A 19,682-nucleotide genomic window follows, 5' to 3' on the forward strand; every position below is an offset into this window, starting at 1 on the left:
TGGAGACTTCAAGTAGAACCTAAGGTGAAGCTAAGCTCTCAGGCCTGCTAACACCCATTATGGCAACCTCTGTGACATTTTTTTTTCTTTTCATTTCTTTTTTTTTGAGATGGAGTCTTGCTCTGTCGCCCAGGCTGGAGTGCAGTGGCACGATCTCGGCTCACTGCAAGCTCTGCCTCCCAGGTTCACGCCATTCTCCTACCTCAGCCTCTCTAGTAGTTGGGAATACAGGCGCCCACCACCATGCCCAGCTAATTTTTTCTATTTTTTAGTAGAGATGCAGTTTCACCATGTTAGCCAGAATGGTCTCGATCTTCTGACCTCGTGATCTGCCCGCCTCGGCCTCCCAAAGTGCTGGGATTACAGGTATGAGCCACAGCGCCTGGCCCTCTGTGACTTTTATAATGTATCTTTGCACATTAGAAGGAAAGGATTCCATGAGCAAAGAGTTGAATTTTAGAATACAAGTCAACTGCAAAATCTGTGCAACCCTCTGGATTGCTTTACCTCTCTGCAGCATTTGTTCACTCTTTCCTTTCTAAGCCTCTCTCCTCTGGATTTCCATAACAACACTCCCTATGGCTTTTCTCTTCCCTTTCTGGCTGCTCCTCCCCATGTCCACCATCTTTGTAAGCCCCTCCTATACCGGCTGCTCTCTGGGTTCCACCCACTTGTCACTCTCTTCTTATTTCATACACTCTACTTTAATGACCTAGTCTGCACCCTGGACTTCAACCATCTATATTTACAGGACAGACCTTTCAACTGAGTATGAACCCATATCTTGACTGTGTCCTGGACTTCTCCACTTAGATATGCCAAGCCAACTCAAACCAAACATATGCAAAACTGTTCCTCTTCCTATGTTCCTCATCTCCAGGAATAGCGTTGATTTTTACCAACTTTCTCCTTTCTCTTTTTTACCCACTTAGTTGCCAAGTCCAATAGCATCTACCTCTATGGTAACTCCGGACTCTTTTCTGTTCTCTCTACACCTGTTACCATTCATTAATTCAGCTTTCATTACTTTTCATTCCTTACTTTTGATTAGTGTGACCAATAACACTCCAATTTTATCACTTGCCACATTCTCATGTATAATAAACAAAGTGCAGTTCTATGAATACCTCATTCTCTATTATTCCCTGCCTTTCTACATGCTGCTTCTTCTATCCTGAAATACATAGGATACCTCAGCTTCTTTTTTTCATACCTAAGCTTCTAAGTAGGTCTCAGCTTAGATGTAACCTCCTCCCGATGGTTTTTCTTGACTCTCCCTCTGCCATAGTGTAGACTTGGCATCCTTCCTCTGGACTCCCACAGAACATGGATTTCTTCTCAATAACAACATAGAATGCTCATTTTCCTGGATTCTGGCAGAAGATGTAATACAAAATCATCTTCTCACTAAATCCTTAAAAATAAGCTTATTTGTAAGAAAAAAATGCTGGAGAACCTACTACAGAATCTACAGCCCATGAATTCCTTTAGATTACCTAAATTTAGCATCTGAATCCAGATAGTATATATACAAACATACATAAATGAGCATTTCTGTAAATGGCTATATATGCACATATGATATCTGCAAATATATAACCAAATTGTTAGCTCTGGCTAGCACTGGGGAGTGAGATAAGGATGAATTAGGAAACTTTTACTTTTTAGACTGCTTAAATAATTTTATATTTTTTATAATAAACATAAATTACTTTTACAATAAAGATCTTTAAAATGTAGATACAATTATAAAATAATACAGCAAGAACAGTTACTGAGATTACTGGAAAAGTTACAAGAAAAATAGAAAGGAATCAGAAGTCATTTTTATGGTTGTAAAATAACATAAAAATTATTTTTAAACTTTTAAGAAGGTCATGATTGTGTTAATTAATAAAGTCTATAAAATTATAATCACAAAGAATTTGAGCCTTATCTGTCAAAAAATTTGAGCCTTATTTGTTGCTTTCAATGATAAGAGCATGCTAATATCCCTGATGAACACAGATGCAAAAATTCTCAACAAAATACTGGCAAGCCAAACCCAAGAGCACATGAAAAAGATAGCACACTATGATCAAGTAAGATTTATCCCAGGTATGCAAGGATAGTTCAACAAATGTGTATATGTTGAAGACACATGATACATTACATCAACAGACTGAAAGACAAAAACCATATGATCATATTAGCAGAGGCAGAAAAGGCATTTGATAAGATTTAGCATTCTTTCATAATAAAAGCTCTCAAAAAATAAGGCATGGAAGGAACATATCTCAAAATAATAGAGGTTATATATGATAAATCCATAGCCAACATTGTACTAAATGGAGGAAAGTTGAAAACATTTTCTCTAATAACTAGAACAAGACAAGGATGGCCACTTTCACCACTCTTATTCAACATAGTACTGTAAGTCCTAGCCAGAGCAACCAGGCAGGGGAAAGAAAATAAAAAGGCATCTCATAAAAGGCATTCACAGATGATATTATCTTATATCTAGAAAAACCTAAAGATTCCACAAAATGTGTCTTCAACATATACACATATGTTGAACTATCCTTGCATCCCAGGGATAAATCTTACTTGATCATAGTATACTATCTTTTTCATGTGTTCTTGGATTTGGCTTGCCAGTATTTTGTTGAGAATTTTTGCATCTGTGTTCATCAGGGATATTAGCGTGCTCTTATCATTGAAACGCTGAGATTTGATAAATAAATTCAGTAAAATTTCAGGATACAAAATTAATGTACAAAAATTCAGTGCATTTCTATATACCAAAAATAATCTAGCTGAGAATTATATCAAGAAGGCAATGCCATTTACAAGAGCCACATAAAGAATGAAACACCTAGGAATATATTAACCAAGGAGATGAAAATTCTCTACAAGGGAAACTACAAAACACTGATGAAAGAAATTGTAGGAGGCACAAACAAATGGAAAAATATTCCATGCTCAAGGATTGGAAGAATCAATATTGTTAAAATGGCCATGCTGCCCAAAGTTGTCTACAAATTCAATGCAATCCCTATCAAAATACCAATGACATTCTTCACAGAAATAGAAAAAAAATCCGAAAATTTATATAGAACCACAAAAGACTCGGAATAGCCAAAGCTATCCTAAGCAAAAGGAACAAAACTCAAAGAATCACATTACTGGATTCAAATTATACTACAGACCTATAGTAACCAAAACAGCATAGTACTGGCATAAAAACTCACACATAGATCAAAGGTACATATACAGAATGGAATACATAAAAAAGAACAGAATAAAGAACACAGAAATAAATTCACACACCTACAGTGAATTCATGTTTTACAAAGATGCCAAGAACATCTACTGGGGAAAAGACAGTCTCTTCAATAAATGCTGCTGTGAAAACTGGATATCCATATGTAGAAGAATAAAACTAGACCCCTATCTCTCTACATATACAAAAATCAAATAAAAATGGATTGAAGATTTAAATCTAAGACTTCAAACCATGAAACTGCTACAAGAAAATACTGGGGAAAATCTCCAGGACATTGGTTGGGGCAAAAATTTCTTGAGCAACACCCCACAAGCACAGGCAGTCAAAGCAAAAATGGACAAATGGGATCACATCAAATTTAAAAAGCGTCTTCACAGCAAAGGAAACAATCAACAAAGTGAAGGGACAATCCACAGAATGGAAGAAAATATTTGCAAACTACCCATCTGACAAGGGGTTAATAACCAGAATACATAGGGAGCTCAAATAACTCGATAGGAAAAAAGCTAATAGTCTGATCAAAAAATGGGCAAAAGATTTGAATAGACATTTCTAATAAAAAGAAATACAAATGGCAAACAGACATGTGAAAAAGTGCTCAACATCATTGATCATCACAGAAATGCAAACCAAAACTACATTGAGATATCATCTCAGTCAAGTTAAAATGGCTTACATTGAAAAGACAGGCAAGACAAATGCTAGCAAGGATGTGGAGAAAGAGAATCCTCATACACTGTTGGTGGGAATGTAAATTAGTACAACCACTAAGAATAACAGTTTGGAGGTTCCTCAAACAACTGAAAATAGATCTACCATTTGATTCAGCAATCCCACTGCTGTACATATGCCCAAAAGAAAGGAAATCAGTACATCAAAGAGATATCTGCACTCCTATGTTTATTGCAGTACTGTTTACAATAGCTAAGATTTGGAAGCAACCTAAGTGTCCATCTGTAGATAAATGGATAGGCCAGGCTCAGTTGCTCACGCCTGTAATCCCAGCACTTTGGGAGGCAGAGGTAGGCGGATCACTTGAGGTCAGGAATTCTAGACCAGCCTGGCCAACATGGTGAAACCCAGTCTCTACTAAAAAAAATACAAAAATTAGCCAGGCGTGGTGGCACGTGCCTGTAGTCCCAGCTACTCGGAATGCCGAGGCATAAGAATCGCTTGAAACTGAAAGGGGGAGGTTGCAGTGAGCCGAGATCATGCCATTGCTTTCCGGTCTGAGGGACAGAGTGAGACTGTCTCAAAAAAAAAAAAAAATAGACAAATGGATAAAGAAAATGTGGTATATGCATATAGTACAGTGGAGTACTATTCAGCTATAAAAAGAATGAGATCCTGTCATTTCCAAGAATATGTATGGAACTGGAGATCATTATGTTAAGTGAAATAAGGCAGGCACAGAAAGATAAATATCTCATGTTCTCATTTATTTGTGAAATATAAAAATCAAAACGATTGAACCCATGGAGACAGAGAGTAGAAGGATGGTTACCAGAAACTGGGAAGGGTAGTAAGGGACAGGGTGGGGGAGTTGGGGATGGTTATCGGGTACAAAAAAGAGAAAGAATGAATAAGACTAAATATTTGATAGCACAATAGGGTAACTATAGTCAATAATAATTTAATTGTACATTTTAAAATAACTATAAGTAAAAAATTGGTTTGTAACACAAAGGATAAATGCTTGAGGGGTGGATACTCCATTCTCCATGATGTGATTATTACACATTACACGCCTGTATCAAAACATCTCATGTACCCTGTAAATATAGACATCTACTATGTACCCACAAAAATTAAAAATAAATTTAAAAAATAATACTACAAGGCTATAGTAATCAAACAGTATGGTACTGGTATAAAAATAAACATATAGTTTAATGGAACAGAATCCAGAATCCAGAAATAAAGCCACATATTTACAGCCAACTGATCTTTTGCAAAGTCAACAAGAACACATACTGGGGAGAAAAACACCCCTTTCAATAAATGGTGCTGGGGAAATTGGATATATGCAGAAGAATGAAACTGGACCCTTACCCTCACCATATACAAAAATTAACTCAAAGATGGATTAAAGACTTACATGTAATAAATGAAACTGTGAAAATACTAGAAGAAAGCCTAAGGAAAACTCTTCTGGATATTGGTCTAGGCAAATAATTCATGACTTAGACACTGAAAGCACAGGCAACATGAACAAAAATAGAAAAATGTGACTTAATTAAGCTAAAAAGCTTGTGCAGAAAAAGAAATAATCAGTGGAATAAACAGACAATCTGCAGAATGGGAGAAAATATTTGCAAAGTATTCACTCAACAGGGGTCTAATATCCAGAATATACAAGGAATTCAAACACTCAACAACAACAAACAAGCAAATAATCCCATTAAAAAGTGAGCAAAGGATGTGAATAGATGTTTTATCAAAAGACGACATACAACTGACCAACAGGTATATGGAAAAATGCCCAAAATCCCTAATCATGGGCGAAATGCAAATTAAAATAATAATAAGATATCATCCTCCCCGAGTCAGAATGGCCATTACTAAAAAGTCAAAAATAATAGATGTTGGCGAGGATGCAGACAAAGAGGAACAGTTACATGCTGTTGGTGGGAATGTAAATTAATACAACTTTTACGGAAAACAGTATGGAGATTTCTCAAAAGGCTAAAAATATGATCTAGCAATCAATCCAGCAATTCCATTACTAGGTATCTATCCAAAGGAAAAGAAATCATTATATCGAAAACATACTTACACTCATATGTTTATCACAGTACTACTCATAATAGCAAAGGTATGGGATCAACCTAGTGTCTATCTATGGATGACTGGATAATGAAAATGTGTTATAGACAATGAAATACTATTCAGCCACTAAAAAGGAATGAAATCATGTATTTTGTAGCAACATGGATGAAACTGGAGGCAATTATCTTAAATGAAACAAGACAAACACAGAAAGAAATATCACATGTTCTCACTCATCAGTAGGATTGAAACAATGTGTACACATAGACGTAGAGTATGAAATGATAGACAATGAAAACTTGAAAGGGTAAGGGTGTGGGAGAGTGAATAAGAAATTACTTAATGGGTACAACGTACAATATTCAGGTGACAGATACCCTAAAAGCCCTGACTTCATTACTAAACAATCTTGTACTCCATAAATTTATTAAAAAAAAAAAGAGGAGTGATATAGTTAAGAAAATGTGCTTTCAGTGCCAAGCAAGCAAAACCATGTTTTGCCTGTCTTTCAGATATGTCTATATTCAATTCAACCCAGTTACTGATGTTTTTCTATCTTAGGAACAAAAGATTTAATTTTACCTATTGGCAAACCGCTCTGCATGATTGTTCCTCTAAAGTTTCCATATGTGAAGTTATGACAAATAAGAATCAGGCCATGCTGGAGCAGATTAAAATGGCTTGAGCAAAACATTATTATTAAATAGTGAACTGGTGACACCAATATTTCCTATAGATATAGATGTAGTCTTATGACAAGGACAACTTTCAATATCACCAGTTAAAGCTAGTTTACTACTAAACTTGGCAAACAAAATTAAAGAAACTGATTCTAGCTTCCAAGAGAAAGAAATACTCTCACCTCTTGTTTTTCTTTAAAGCAGACAAATGGAAGACATTAAATACATGTGCTTACACTATGCCTTGCCCCCAGATCAGTAAGTGCTGAAATCATTTTTTTAATTATCAAAATTTTATTCAGAGAAATGTCTCATTAAGTAAATGCTTAGAAAATGACAAGGCCTTAATACTACCTAGAATGGCTTAAGGGTATGTTTGCCTAATCCTATGTGATCTTCACATAGGCAAGTATATATGTAGAGCCCCCCAAAAGGATGGAGTTGCTGTGCCAGTTATAATTCCCAACTGTTCTGCCATTGGCATTCTTAGAATCAGCTCTGTCCAGGATGATAGTGAGTAGAAACAATGTGAGACTATTAACAAGGTTTACTCTAATGAGGGTTATGACGCATGGCCAAGGCATGTGCAGCCCTTTCCAATCTGTCGCTTAGCAGTTTGTGTTGAAGAAGTTACATGATCAGAGTTTTATGCTCATATAATGGATCCAAAGTCACCCAAAATATGTAGTAAGACGCATAGACAAGTAGATGTCTCTCCATGGGCTTCTTGTTTTTATCTGCTATTAGTCAAGTGCATCCCTCAAGGTGAAGGTCTCATGTGAGGGTGATCTCACTTCAACATCTGCCACCCACTCATCACCAGGGTTGATTCAGCTGATGTCTGGCTACGCGGGTGTCCCCTTTCTCCACTGTTCCACGTGTAGCCCTCCTCAAGTTGAAAACTTGGTTGAAGAGGATGACCTTCCCTGATAGGAAAGGACCATTCTTTAATAAAGGTGTGCAAGTAGCTCTGTAAGCTCTCAAGGTAAAGGTGTCTCCTGCACTGCCAGTCTTATAATCAATCACTGCAAATAGCAAGAAGCCTAATTTCTGCGAGATTCTAAGTTGTGATCCATCTTGCCAGTTTCGTTTGTAAGCAAGGACGTCTGCATTTAAATAAACAAAGGGCCTTGCAAACTTTTAATAACAAGAAGTTCTAGATAAGCTGAAGGAGAAATATTTAAAATTCATTTTTCTGCAGCCAATTAGGCATACATAACAGTAAATGTGACTTTAGAAATGAATTAAGTAACTACTGTATTTTAAGTCTCTTTACATTTAAGTAAAAGGCTTAGTCTGTCCATTATAGTGGAATGGTTCCAGAATATTATCTTTTTTTTTTTTTTTTTTTTTGAGACGGAGTCTCACCCTGTCGCCCAGGCTGGAGTGCAGTGGCACGATCTCAGCTCACTGCAAGCTCCACCTCCCGGGTTCATGCCATTCTCCTGCCTCAGCCTCCTGAGTAGCTGGAACTACAGGCGCCCGCCACCAAGACAGGCTTTTTTTTTTTTTTTTTGTATTTTTAGTAGAGATGGGGTTTCACTGTGTTAGCCAGGATGCTCTCGATCTCCTGACCTCATGATCCGCCCGCCTCGGCCTCCCAAACTGCTGGGATTACAGGCGTGAGCCACCGCACCCGGCACAGAATATTATTAACTTAATCACCAAATACTAAAGTCATAGAATCAGACTAGATCTTAGCAAGACCTGATCCACTACAATAATCATAGCAAAATTACTCATCAGAAGCAAAGGATTAGATATATACATAGCAACATGGACAGACCTTAAAAATACAGTGCTTAATGAAAACAGAAAGAAAAAATGCATTCATTCATTAAAAAAAATATACATTTTGCAGGAAAACATACAAATGAAAAGATACACACTAAAGACGTTAAAATAGTTGCCTGACAGGGAGGGAGGAAGTTGAAGAGGAGAGGAATATGGGGATAAAATGGCTAAACAAACAAACAAGACAGGAGCCCTGCATAGGCCAATGATGATAATGTACCGTAAGCAAAGAGTTTATAATTAACTCTGTACTTGAGGTCCAAACTGGTGTGTGGGGGGAGAAGAGAAGGAGAACAGACCTTATGAAAATATAGTCTAACATGTTAATTCTCCTCCTTACTGTCATAGATTATAAATCCAGGGGCCATAGCACTATCCTTTATTTTTTCAATTTAGTGCATAATACAAACAATTTTCAAAGAGGAATGCGATAAACACTTAATTATGATGACAAAGGTGCCAGTATATTATTCTTTTTGCCTACCCCAAAATGCTTTCTGTGTATATTCCATTTTAACTTTGTTCAGTTCACAGTGCAGAGAAAACTAGAAAATTCTGAAGAATCAAACTTACCTTCAAAGCTTTCATTTATGACTCCACTGTTGTTTGCTTCATCTCTGCACTGATAAATGCTATTTAAGAAAAAATTTCTGAATAACTGAAGTTGGTCCTGAATTCTATGAAAAGTAGGTCTTTGGTCAGGTTCTTGAGCCCAGCACTGGGTCATTAAATTCCACCTAAATATATGGGGAAAGATGGGAAAGTAAATAGCAATTGGATATAATTACTGATAACCCAGGTAGGGTCATTTTAGAAAGGAAAGAATCTGAGTTATTGCCAGTTTTCCTTAATTAATATAAGTCAATCAAAACAAAGGCTTTGGTTTCTTATTTAAGAGTGGCTTTTAACATTACTACGTTTATTAGATAACACTTTTCTTTTGAAAAGCTGACATTATTTTAACAGTTATTATTCCAAATAAATAGATGGATAAGTAGATGGTGGGAAAATATCTACTCAACACTCAACTACTCAAGGTGAAGGTCTCCTGTGAGGGTGATCTGGCTTCAACATCTACCACCCATTGATCACCAGGGTTGATTCAGCTGATGTCTGGCTATACAGGTGTCCCTTTCCTCCAGTGTTCCATGTGTAACCCTCTTGAAGTTGAAAACTTGGTTGGAGAGGATGACCTTCCCTGATAGAAGAGGACCATTCTTTAATCAAGGGTGTTCAAGTAGCTCTCTAAGCTCTCAAGGTAAAGGTCTCACCTGCACTGTCAGTCTTATAGTCAATCATAATGTATCAACACATAAAGAAACTAATAGCTATAAAAATTGTTGAAGAGGCTGACATTTAAAAGATTTACTCCATTCCACACAGATATTTAGTGACAGAACTAGAAGCAGCAATCAGATTTGATGCCAGTGTTTTACTGTTCATTATAGTCAGGTTGAGTTCCCTAGACATTCGCAGCTGGTTGATTAAACATTATCTTTTCCTTAATGGTTGTCCAAGAAATATCTGTGCAGCACTCTTAAGTAGTATTCATTCATTCACTCAGCAAAGATTTTGGACACTTGTTTTATACCAGCAGTATATCAGGAGCTAGGGACATGGCCATGTGACTCTTGTCCTCATAGATGATATGTATAGTAATTATAAGAGAAAGGCAAAATTCATCACACCTCAACTCATATAAGCAGAAAAATTGTATTTTATATTGTTTATAATTAACTAGGTCTTTTTCAGAGTCCCTACCTAGCATAAGAAAAGAAACTTCATTTAGTACAATGTTGTTTATAACTTAGTCCCACTATTTTAAACAATCTTTTTAAGTAATATTCAGTCTTTTCTGGATAATAACCCAACTTCTCTTATTTTCAGGCCATCCCCACTCCCTCTGCCTTCCTTTCTAAGGTAGTGTCAGGATATATGTTGAGTACGAGGCTTATGTGACTTCTAGAGGCATGGTGAAGAATCCTTTGAACCCCACTGTGCCCTCCATATCTTTGATAGTCTCAGTGGCTAATCCAGAATTCAGTAAGGAGTGACTTATCTGATCCAGCCTAGGCATCAGCCCCTATTGGCAATCTGTGAATTCTTTACCTATTCTTTTGACATTTCCCCACTACAGTGGTCTAACCTTGTCTATCTCTAGCTGTAGGATTCTCAGATGCTATCAAGCCCTGTAGATGCTCTCAAGGCCCAGGGAATCCATTCCTGTTTCTGCTGTAGACCCACAGGGTGCTACTTGGCAGAATCTCTAGCTCTCAACAAAATGTTCATCCAATACAGGAAACAAAGGAAGTTTGGAAGCATAAGCTAGACCTTTCTGTCTGGACAAGTCATTCTACCTTCTTGACAATGCTGGGTCTCCCATGTCAAAGTGAGGGTCCTCCACTCAATGATCTCTTTGTAATTCTCCCAAACTAGGGGTGACTGAGCAGTTGGCTTTGGTGGTACCCATCTCTTCTAATTGAAGCCTACAGAGAAGGTTTCCAAACCCAGACATCCAGTATCTTCACCCTCCCGCCTCTATCAAGTTCTCTTCTTTCTTCACTTCCCCAGGGCTTGGAAGGAATGAGGGCTCTAATCACTGCCTTTTTTAATTTGACTATCCTTATATAAAATTGTATGTTTTTACACAGACAATTAAAATCTAGTACTTAAAACATTAACAAGGAGCTAAAGGACTTTAGATGCTCTCTATATTCCAAGCCTGGTTTTCAAGCCTACTGACTTATTATAAACAAGTACTTGCTCTCATTTTTTACTTTCTGGAGCTATATGGCAGATCAGGATCAGGGAGAGAGAACTGATAAAGAAACAGATTGGGAGGCACTTAAAATATTAGTACTACTATATGAACAAATATACAATCACAAATTATAAGTTCTTTGCAAAGTTATAAAGAAAACAAACACGAGTTCTAATAGACATGAAACAGTTTTGGAAAGTTGCTTACAGAAGGCCCCTCTGCAGAGGTGACATTTAAGCCAAAGAACTTTGTAAGAAAATAAGATACTAGTCATGGGAATAGGGTGTGGATGGGAGTCAGGGAACTACAAGTGGGGAAAGCATGTGTAAAGTCCTAAATTTGGAAAGAGCTTGGCACATTTTAGAACCTGAAAGAAAGCCAGTGTCACTGAAGTGTGGTCATTGAGGGGAAAGGATGAGATGAGATCAGAGGAGGGAAGCGAGATCATGCAGGTCTCACAGGGCAGGCAAGGAGTTGGATTTTACAACACTACAAGGGGAAGCTTTTCAAGATTTTTAAGCGGACATAATCTTTACATTTTTTAAGGATTACTCTAGCAGATATGTGGACTATAAATTATAAAGGGGCAGGTTGGAAACTATTAAAGAAGACTAGATGAGAGATAATGATGGTGTGGACTGAGGTAATGCCTGTGGAGCTAGAACAAGATTATAATCACTAGGTAACGATGGCCCAGAAATCATTATAGGTATTGTATTTAAAATAGCTAGTATCCATTTGGGGAATTATAATGCAATCTCCATTCCATTATAATATGGCATACAAACTCCACTTCCATTTATTTCATTTCCTAACAAGCACCTCAGGTCAGAGTTGGTACACCATATCAGAATAAATGGTATCAAGGAAAACCAATATTGGACTGTTTCAATGTATTGATCTGATGACTTCACATGTATTACAAGCAATTTACATAATGGGTATACAGTGCCAAGCTTGGCTCTATTTTTTAAAATTAGAATCATATCTGAGAAATAACCAAAAGACAACCTAATCTTTTACATAGTTCTCTATAACCTGTGCCATTTAGAAATGGGGATGATACAAAGATGTCAATGAAGGATCATTAGCCTTTGAAATGAGATATTATAATCGATGTCAGATCACAGAATTTAAAAAATAAAGTAGAGTTTTGATGATTAATCTAACAGTTGTCCTCAGAGTTGAGAGGAAAAAGTGAAGAATTATAATTCTCCATAGGAAGCATTTTATTTTTGAAAATAAAGCTGTGATTCAAAAATATTGCCAAGGCATAGATAGAATCTCTCAAGGTTGGTCATATTTCAGTTAGGAGGTTTTTACACTTGTCCCTCCTTATCAGTTTTGCTTTCTATGGTTTCAGTTAGTTGAGGTTAACCATGGTCCAAAAATATTTAAAGGAAAATTCCAGAAATGAACAGTTCATAAGTTTTAAATTGTATGCCATTCTGAGTAGTGTAATGAAACATGAAACTGAGACATGAAACTATCCCTTTGTCCAGCATATCTATGCTGTATATGCTACCTACCCATTAGTTGACTAGGTTGTCAGATCAAGAAAACATAGTGTATATAAGGTTGGGTATTGATATGATTTGGCCCTGTGTCCCCACCCAAATCTCATGTAGAATTGTATCACCAGTGTTGGAGGAGGGGCCTGGTGGGGGATGACTGAAACATGGGGGCAGATTTCCACCTTGCTGCTTTGGTGATAGAGTTCTTATGAGATCTGGTTGTTTAAAAGTGTAGCACCTCCTTGTTTCTTCCTCTTGCTCCCTCTCTTCCTCCTGTTCTGGCCATGGGAAAGACTGTGCCTGCTTCCCCTTCACCCTCTGCCATGATTGTAAGCTTCCTGAGGCCTCCTGAGCCGTGCTTCCTGTAGAGCCTGTGGAACCATGAGCCAATTAAACCTCTTTTCTTTATAAATTACCCAGGTTCTTTATAAATTACCCAGTTTCTTTATAAGTTACCAGTTACTGATAGTAGTGTGAGAACGAACTAATACAGGTATTATTCTTGGCTTCAGGCATCCACTGGGGGCCTTGGAACATATCTTCCACAAAAAAGGGCTATTGCCATACTTACTTATAACCTGCTTTATTCTGCAAAAAAATCAAGATACTTAGTGAGATTATTTAGAATGAGAGAGAGAAAAAGAAGAAGGAAGAGGAGGCCCAGGAAGAGGAAGGTGGGGGAAAAAGAAACCATCCTTACAGCTGCCACTTAGCCACTTGCACATCACTCACTCATTCTACCTCCAAAAGTTCAGCCTCTTGTTTAATCTATAAAATCCACTTAAGCAGAAATTAGAAATTCCTATTTTTTTCAATTATGGAGGCTTAAATTTACATTTAATCCAATCATTACTCTGTACTTAATTTTCTGATGACAAACACATTTGACCTGTTAATATATAAAACCTTTCTGTTCCACCATGTAGGGACAAATGAGGACTAAGAAAAGAGGAGCTATATAAGCAACAGTCATCTAAAAGTAAAGAATAAAACTTCGGTTCTCAAATAGCAATAAACTGGCAATGGAATGAAATGAAGAGGCTTTTAATAATCCTAAATGTATTTCTTATATCTTGTAAGTAAATTAACAATGAAAACTATAGTCTTGGCATGGAGGATCTTCCCTTACAAATATGTCCTTGTCACCATTCTATATCATGCAGTGTATACCCGCACCAAGTTATAGTTACAAATATTCAAACATATTACTCTAAACAAATTTGCAGGTCCTTCAAGTTTGTTAGAATTTACCTGGGTTGGTTGTTTTGGCTCCAGAAAAACACTCATTATACTTGAAGTATCTCATTTGGCTAAGTAGAGGTTCCAATTCCTCCACTCACCATGCAAACTCTTTACAACTCTTCTCTTCAAGTTTTTTTTTTTTTTCAAAATAGCACAGGACTCATTAGCTATATCCAATGTTAGCCTCTATGCATATTAGAGACTTTGAATTCACAAAGCAATTGAACTTCAATACATGAAAACGTCATAGTATTTTTCAGTATTAAAGGGAAAAGTTTCTACAGGTATTTAAACAAAGTACATAAAATACAGACTTCAAGATTTTCCTTACTTATTATACCTAATCCTGGAGAGATCCAATTAGTATCTAGGTGTACATATTTTTTTAGGGTGTAAAAATAACATGGTGAACCTCTGTGTTCTCCCACGGTTGCCTCCCACACCTGAGGGACTCTCCAGTAATTCCAGTTGCCACTGTGATATATCTGTTATAAAACCCCAGAAAGCTCTCACTTGAAGTAGATTGCCCTTTGATCCCATTTCTTCTCAGGAGTGGTGTGGTTGTTGTGCAAACTAAAAACTGAAGAGAATCCTGATGGCTGGGCTTTCTATCGTACATCTCAGGCTATGGAGAGAAGGGCAGGAATGCTCTGAACCTGGCATTCCATTAATAGCTGAGTACAGCATAGCTATCTATGGGCTCACCTGACCTGGAGTGCATCCAGGTGCTGAGTATTTAAGCAGTAAATGGAAGGTGTAGCAGGGCTCAGTGCAGACTTTCAAACCCCTAAGCTGGGCCTGTGATCTCAGAAAACAGCTTCAAATAAATATCAGTTCCCTCTGTACTCTAAGGAGAGTAGTTAATCTTTATCATGACAACTTAAGGCCATGGCCAGATTGAATGGTATTGCTGAGATCTCCATTTCCTAGCCCAGCTTGTTTTCCTGGTTGGCAATGGATCTTTAACCCTTCCCAGGGCTTGTCAGAGTCCTGCAGCACTTGGAGGGCTTGATGTGTGGCTTATTTTTATTAATGATGTTCAAATGAACTTCAAAACCACCAATGGAAAATTTTCATTTCAAATAAACTATATTTTTATTAAAACAATGGCAATCCAATCAATAAATTATTCAAGATAAAACTGTATAGAATATTATATTTTTCCACTCATAATCAGGAATACTTTTCTAGCACTGCTCCTTCCTCCTTCTAGTTGCATTTTTTATACCTTTAGATAGAGCAAAGTTCAACTTGTCTACATTTTTCTGCTCCACAATACAGCAATTTGTTATTAACCTCCCTGCCCCAAACAAAATAATCAAACACATCAGTCAAAACTGATAGTTTAGTGATCAATTTCAAAGCTGTCTATCCAAAAATATTGCATGATTGTGATGAGGCACGTTAACCCTTGGGGAGAGAGTGGCATAAGCCAGATAACATTCTAACAGCACAAGAAAAATTTTGTGCAACTGAAATTCTGGCAAAAATTTCTGAGTGTTTGACAGACGTGTAAGAGATGCAAAACAGTGATTAGTTTGTAAATATTTAATTAAAATTTATTTTGTATTTAGGTATCCTGGGCTTTTTTCTTAAGCCCTACATGAAAGGTTTTCAAATTTTGTATAACTTCTTATCCTTAATTTATATAATTTTTCCCCATTTCCCCCCAAAATGATTATGAATCATTTTTTATGCACTACTATCAAATTTGGTCAGATGTGTGTGTATCTGATCTCCCTGTAAACATCGCAGAGACTATTAAGTTAAATCAGAAACAAGCAGTAATTCCAATCTTCTTCTAGCTGGAAGATTTAAATAATACAAAAACATTCCCCAGTAGAACATCTAACCAAGGTGCCCAGCTCTTAATCATCTTTTGGCTCAAGTCTGAATAATCCTCTAAATAACACAGCATAGTCAAGGCAGTACAACCATGGTGTGCATCCGCATACTGCTAATTCCTTTTGCACTTGCCTGTACCACACAGTTTAGCACTTTATTACATGTTGGCTTGGCATCTAGCTGCTCTCTGTGGGTGTCTTTTCATTCAAAACACATTCTGAGATGCTGAAGAGCTGTGTCCCTGGTTTAAACACCTCTGTAATCCATACAATCCTTGGCATGCTATGGTGCATATAGAGTTCATACTTATTTGCTCTTTTAGGAACTTCTTGGGTAAGACAATTCTTGGAAAAAGTTGTCAAGACTTAATATTTCTGCTGAGACTTTCCACAAGGAGGCAGATTAATACTCAGAATAAAAACCTTTTTCCTTATAATTTGACTAAAATTCACTCACTCTTCTGAGAAATCACTATTAGAATTCAATAATGGCCAAGATTCGCTAAAGTTACAATACTTAGTCATTTTTTTGTTATGTTCATAAACAGGTCACAACCTGTATAATTTTTAGTAATACTATTTCTTATTAGTCAATGTCAGCTATATCAACAAAGGGAATCCAACTTTTTAACAATATATTCCCATTTAGTATAATATTTTAATATGTAGATTAAGATACTAGTCAAATCATATCTCCCAAAATAAAAGGCATATGTGTGTGTATACTCTCTCTCTCCCACACACACACACACACACACACACGGAGTGCTTTTATTAGAATTCACTTAACCAGAAGTATTTTACTTAACCAGAAGTATTTTACTCTCCAAAATTTTGTTTCTCAGTGAAATATCATGTGTATATACAATTAAAAAGAAGCCATAATATATTCACAAATTGACACAATGAATTGATATTTTATGTGGGGTATACAATATTTAAGTTCCAGTTTTTATTTTAACAATTTAACAAACTATATCAAGAGGCCTAAGATTGTACATGCACATGTTTTTGTTTGGGGGATACGTATGTTAACATAATTAACTTACAGATCATCAGGACAATTTCTCGGTGGCTCCAGTCTCCCTCCTGTTTGCACATAGTTTAAAACATCAAGGTTGGAATGAGCTGGATAAGGCTGATGACCAAGAGTTAAAATCTCCCAAATCAGAATTCCAAAAGACCTAAGAATAGTAGAGGGTTTGCTTTAATTATACTTCTTACAAACACCAGGTTTACAGTAGTTTCTCCAACAACATTTTTCCTGGGGCTAGCAGGGTCTACTTTGTCAGTGTATTATTGGCCTCATAAAAGGCAAACGGGAGATATAAAAGCAGGCTGACAAGAAAAAGTAGAACAAGACACTGCGTATGAGCAAATACTTCAAAGGTGATAGGAAGGCTTGGAGGAGGCACACATGTGCACACACAGAGACAGACTCATATGCATGCTCACGTGCAGGCACATCCACGCACATATACACATATGCACACACAGAAACAGACACACATGCACATGCATGCACATGCATGCACACACAGAAACATGTGCACACAGACACATACATACATGTATACACACAGCTCATACTCTGTTTCTCTCCCTGACTGAATCCCCACTGTAGGCCTCCATTATCTAAGAATTTCAGAGCATTGACATGCAGACACACCGAAGGGTGAGAACAAAAACATTTCAGCATTTTCCTCCCAAGTTTGCAGGAGATAAAGTGCCAGTAAATATTGAGAGGGAAGGCATGAATAAAAATTGGCAGCACTGAGAAATTTTATCTCATTCGTAATTTTGCCTAGGGCCAGCCCAACTTAAAAGTCATTGAACAAACTTTTACATTTCGAGCTGTTCTATTCAAAAGTTGGAGTCAACAAACAAAAATAAGGGGTGTCATTCAAATAATAAAGGGATGTCCAAATCTCCCCAGTGTCCTAATCTTTTAGTGTCCTGCAAATCCATGATTTAAAGTTTACTGATAAATTAATGACCAAACATTCCCAAATAGTAGGCATTTGGGCACACACTTGGACATTAATTCCTAAGTACCAATTCCTATTAGTCATAGGCTTTTACATCTTTGGAATGTAATAAAATATTTGAATGAAATGTATCTATTTCATAACAAAACTGATTCAGGGAGGAGCATGAACTGCTGAGACCCAGGAATAGTACCACCTTGACCACCAACTCTCACTTTAGCTTGAGGCAAATCACTTAATCTCTCTGGTCTTCTGTTTTCTCACATTAAAAAAGGAAGATAAGATGTCCTTTTAAAATCCCCTCTAATGTTCGATGATTCTGTCAGCCAATACTCTGTGTCCCGTTAAACTTACCATACATCAGATTGAGTAGTGAAGATTCCATCCATCAAACTTTCTGGAGCCATCCACCGAACAGGGAGCAGGCCTTCCCCTCTCTTTCTGTAGTAATCATTTTTATAGATGTCTCTGGCGAGTCCAAAGTCTCCAATCTTCACTGTCCGTGGACTGGTATAGTCTTTCACGGAAACAAGGCAATTTCGAGCTGCCAGATCCCTGTGGCAGAAGTTATATTTAATAATAATAATAATAACAACAATAAAGTTCCAGAAATCAAACAAGTAGCCCTAGTAGGTCTGTAAAGAAGAGAAACTATTTTTTTTTAAGTTCTGGAATACATGTGCTGAACATGAACTTTGTTACATAGGTATACATGTGCCATGGTGGTTTGCTGCACCTATCAACCCGTCATCTAGATTTTAAGCCGTCATCTAGATTTTAAGCCCTGCCTGCATTAGGTATTTCTCCTAATGCTCTCCCTTCCCTTGCCCCCAACTCCAGACAGGCCCTGGTGTATGATGTTCCCCTCCCTGTGTCCATGTGTTCTCATTGTTCAACTCCCACTTATGAGTGAGAACCTGCTTTGGTTTTCTGTTCCTGTGTTAGTTTGCTGAGGATAATGGTTTCCAGCTTCATCCATGTTCCCGCAAAGACATGAACTCATTCTTTTTTATGGCTGCATAGTATTCCATGGTGTATATGTGCCACATTTTCTTTACCCAGTCTATCATCGATGGGCATTTGCGTTGGTTCCAAGTCTTTGCTATTGAAAATAGTGATGCAATAAACATACGTGTGCATGTGTCTTTACAGTAGAATGATTTATAAGAGAGACTTTTAATAGAAATTATTGCTAGTTTGAAGTAATTAAAATGTTTAATTATCTTGTGTGCTTTACCTGCACTACAGGTGATTATTGTGCCAATATCCGTAATAACCCTGTATCCAGAAGAGAATTGTACCTGTGAATGAAATGCATCTGCTCCAAGTAGACACAGCCTTTTGAAATATCTACACACAGGTCTACGAGGTCAACCAAGGTGAGTAAAGGACCATAAAACTGTAAGAAATGAAAGAAAAATTACAGGTAGTTATCTAGTTTGCATGAAATATATACATATATGTGTGAATATAAGTGGATACATGTATATGCATATGCATGTATGTATCTGATGTTTCAAAGGGATTTTTAGTTATGATTATAGGAATTCAAACAAAGAGGAAAACAAATTTATATGTTTTCTATGCAAATATACATAAAAAATGACAGCTATGTTTAGTAAGTAGAGGCAATATGGAATCTTTATTGGAAAGACCTCCAGGTGTCAGGTCAGACAGATCGAGATGTGAAACCTAGTTCTGCTACTTACTAGTTGTGTGAACTTGCTTAAGTTACTTAACTCACTAAGCAAATTTCTCAAGTGTAAAATTGGTAATAATACTGACCTTGCAAAATTCAAGTAAGTTACATATATGGCTGGTCGAT

The 19,682-nt window shown here is 36.9% G+C and overlaps 1 protein-coding gene across 2 annotated transcripts in view; it reads right to left on the reverse strand.

Moving 5' to 3' along the window:
* Positions 1–19,682, reverse strand: part of ROS1 (ROS proto-oncogene 1, receptor tyrosine kinase) — a 139,198-nt gene that overhangs the window by 4,561 nt on the left and 114,955 nt on the right. For both annotated transcript variants that reach the window (XM_055390703.1, XM_055390702.2), the window contains 4 exons: positions 19,159–19,256; positions 18,212–18,412; positions 16,919–17,053; positions 9,082–9,245 (listed from right to left, as the gene is read on the reverse strand). In XM_055390703.1, the coding sequence (XP_055246678.1) occupies positions 9,082–9,245; positions 16,919–17,053; positions 18,212–18,412; positions 19,159–19,256 (598 nt within the window). The remainder of the gene's footprint in view (positions 1–9,081; positions 9,246–16,918; positions 17,054–18,211; positions 18,413–19,158; positions 19,257–19,682) is intronic.

Source organism: Gorilla gorilla, chromosome 5 (genome assembly GCF_029281585.2).
Source record: "Gorilla gorilla gorilla isolate KB3781 chromosome 5, NHGRI_mGorGor1-v2.1_pri, whole genome shotgun sequence".
NCBI lineage: Eukaryota > Metazoa > Chordata > Mammalia > Primates > Hominidae > Gorilla > Gorilla gorilla.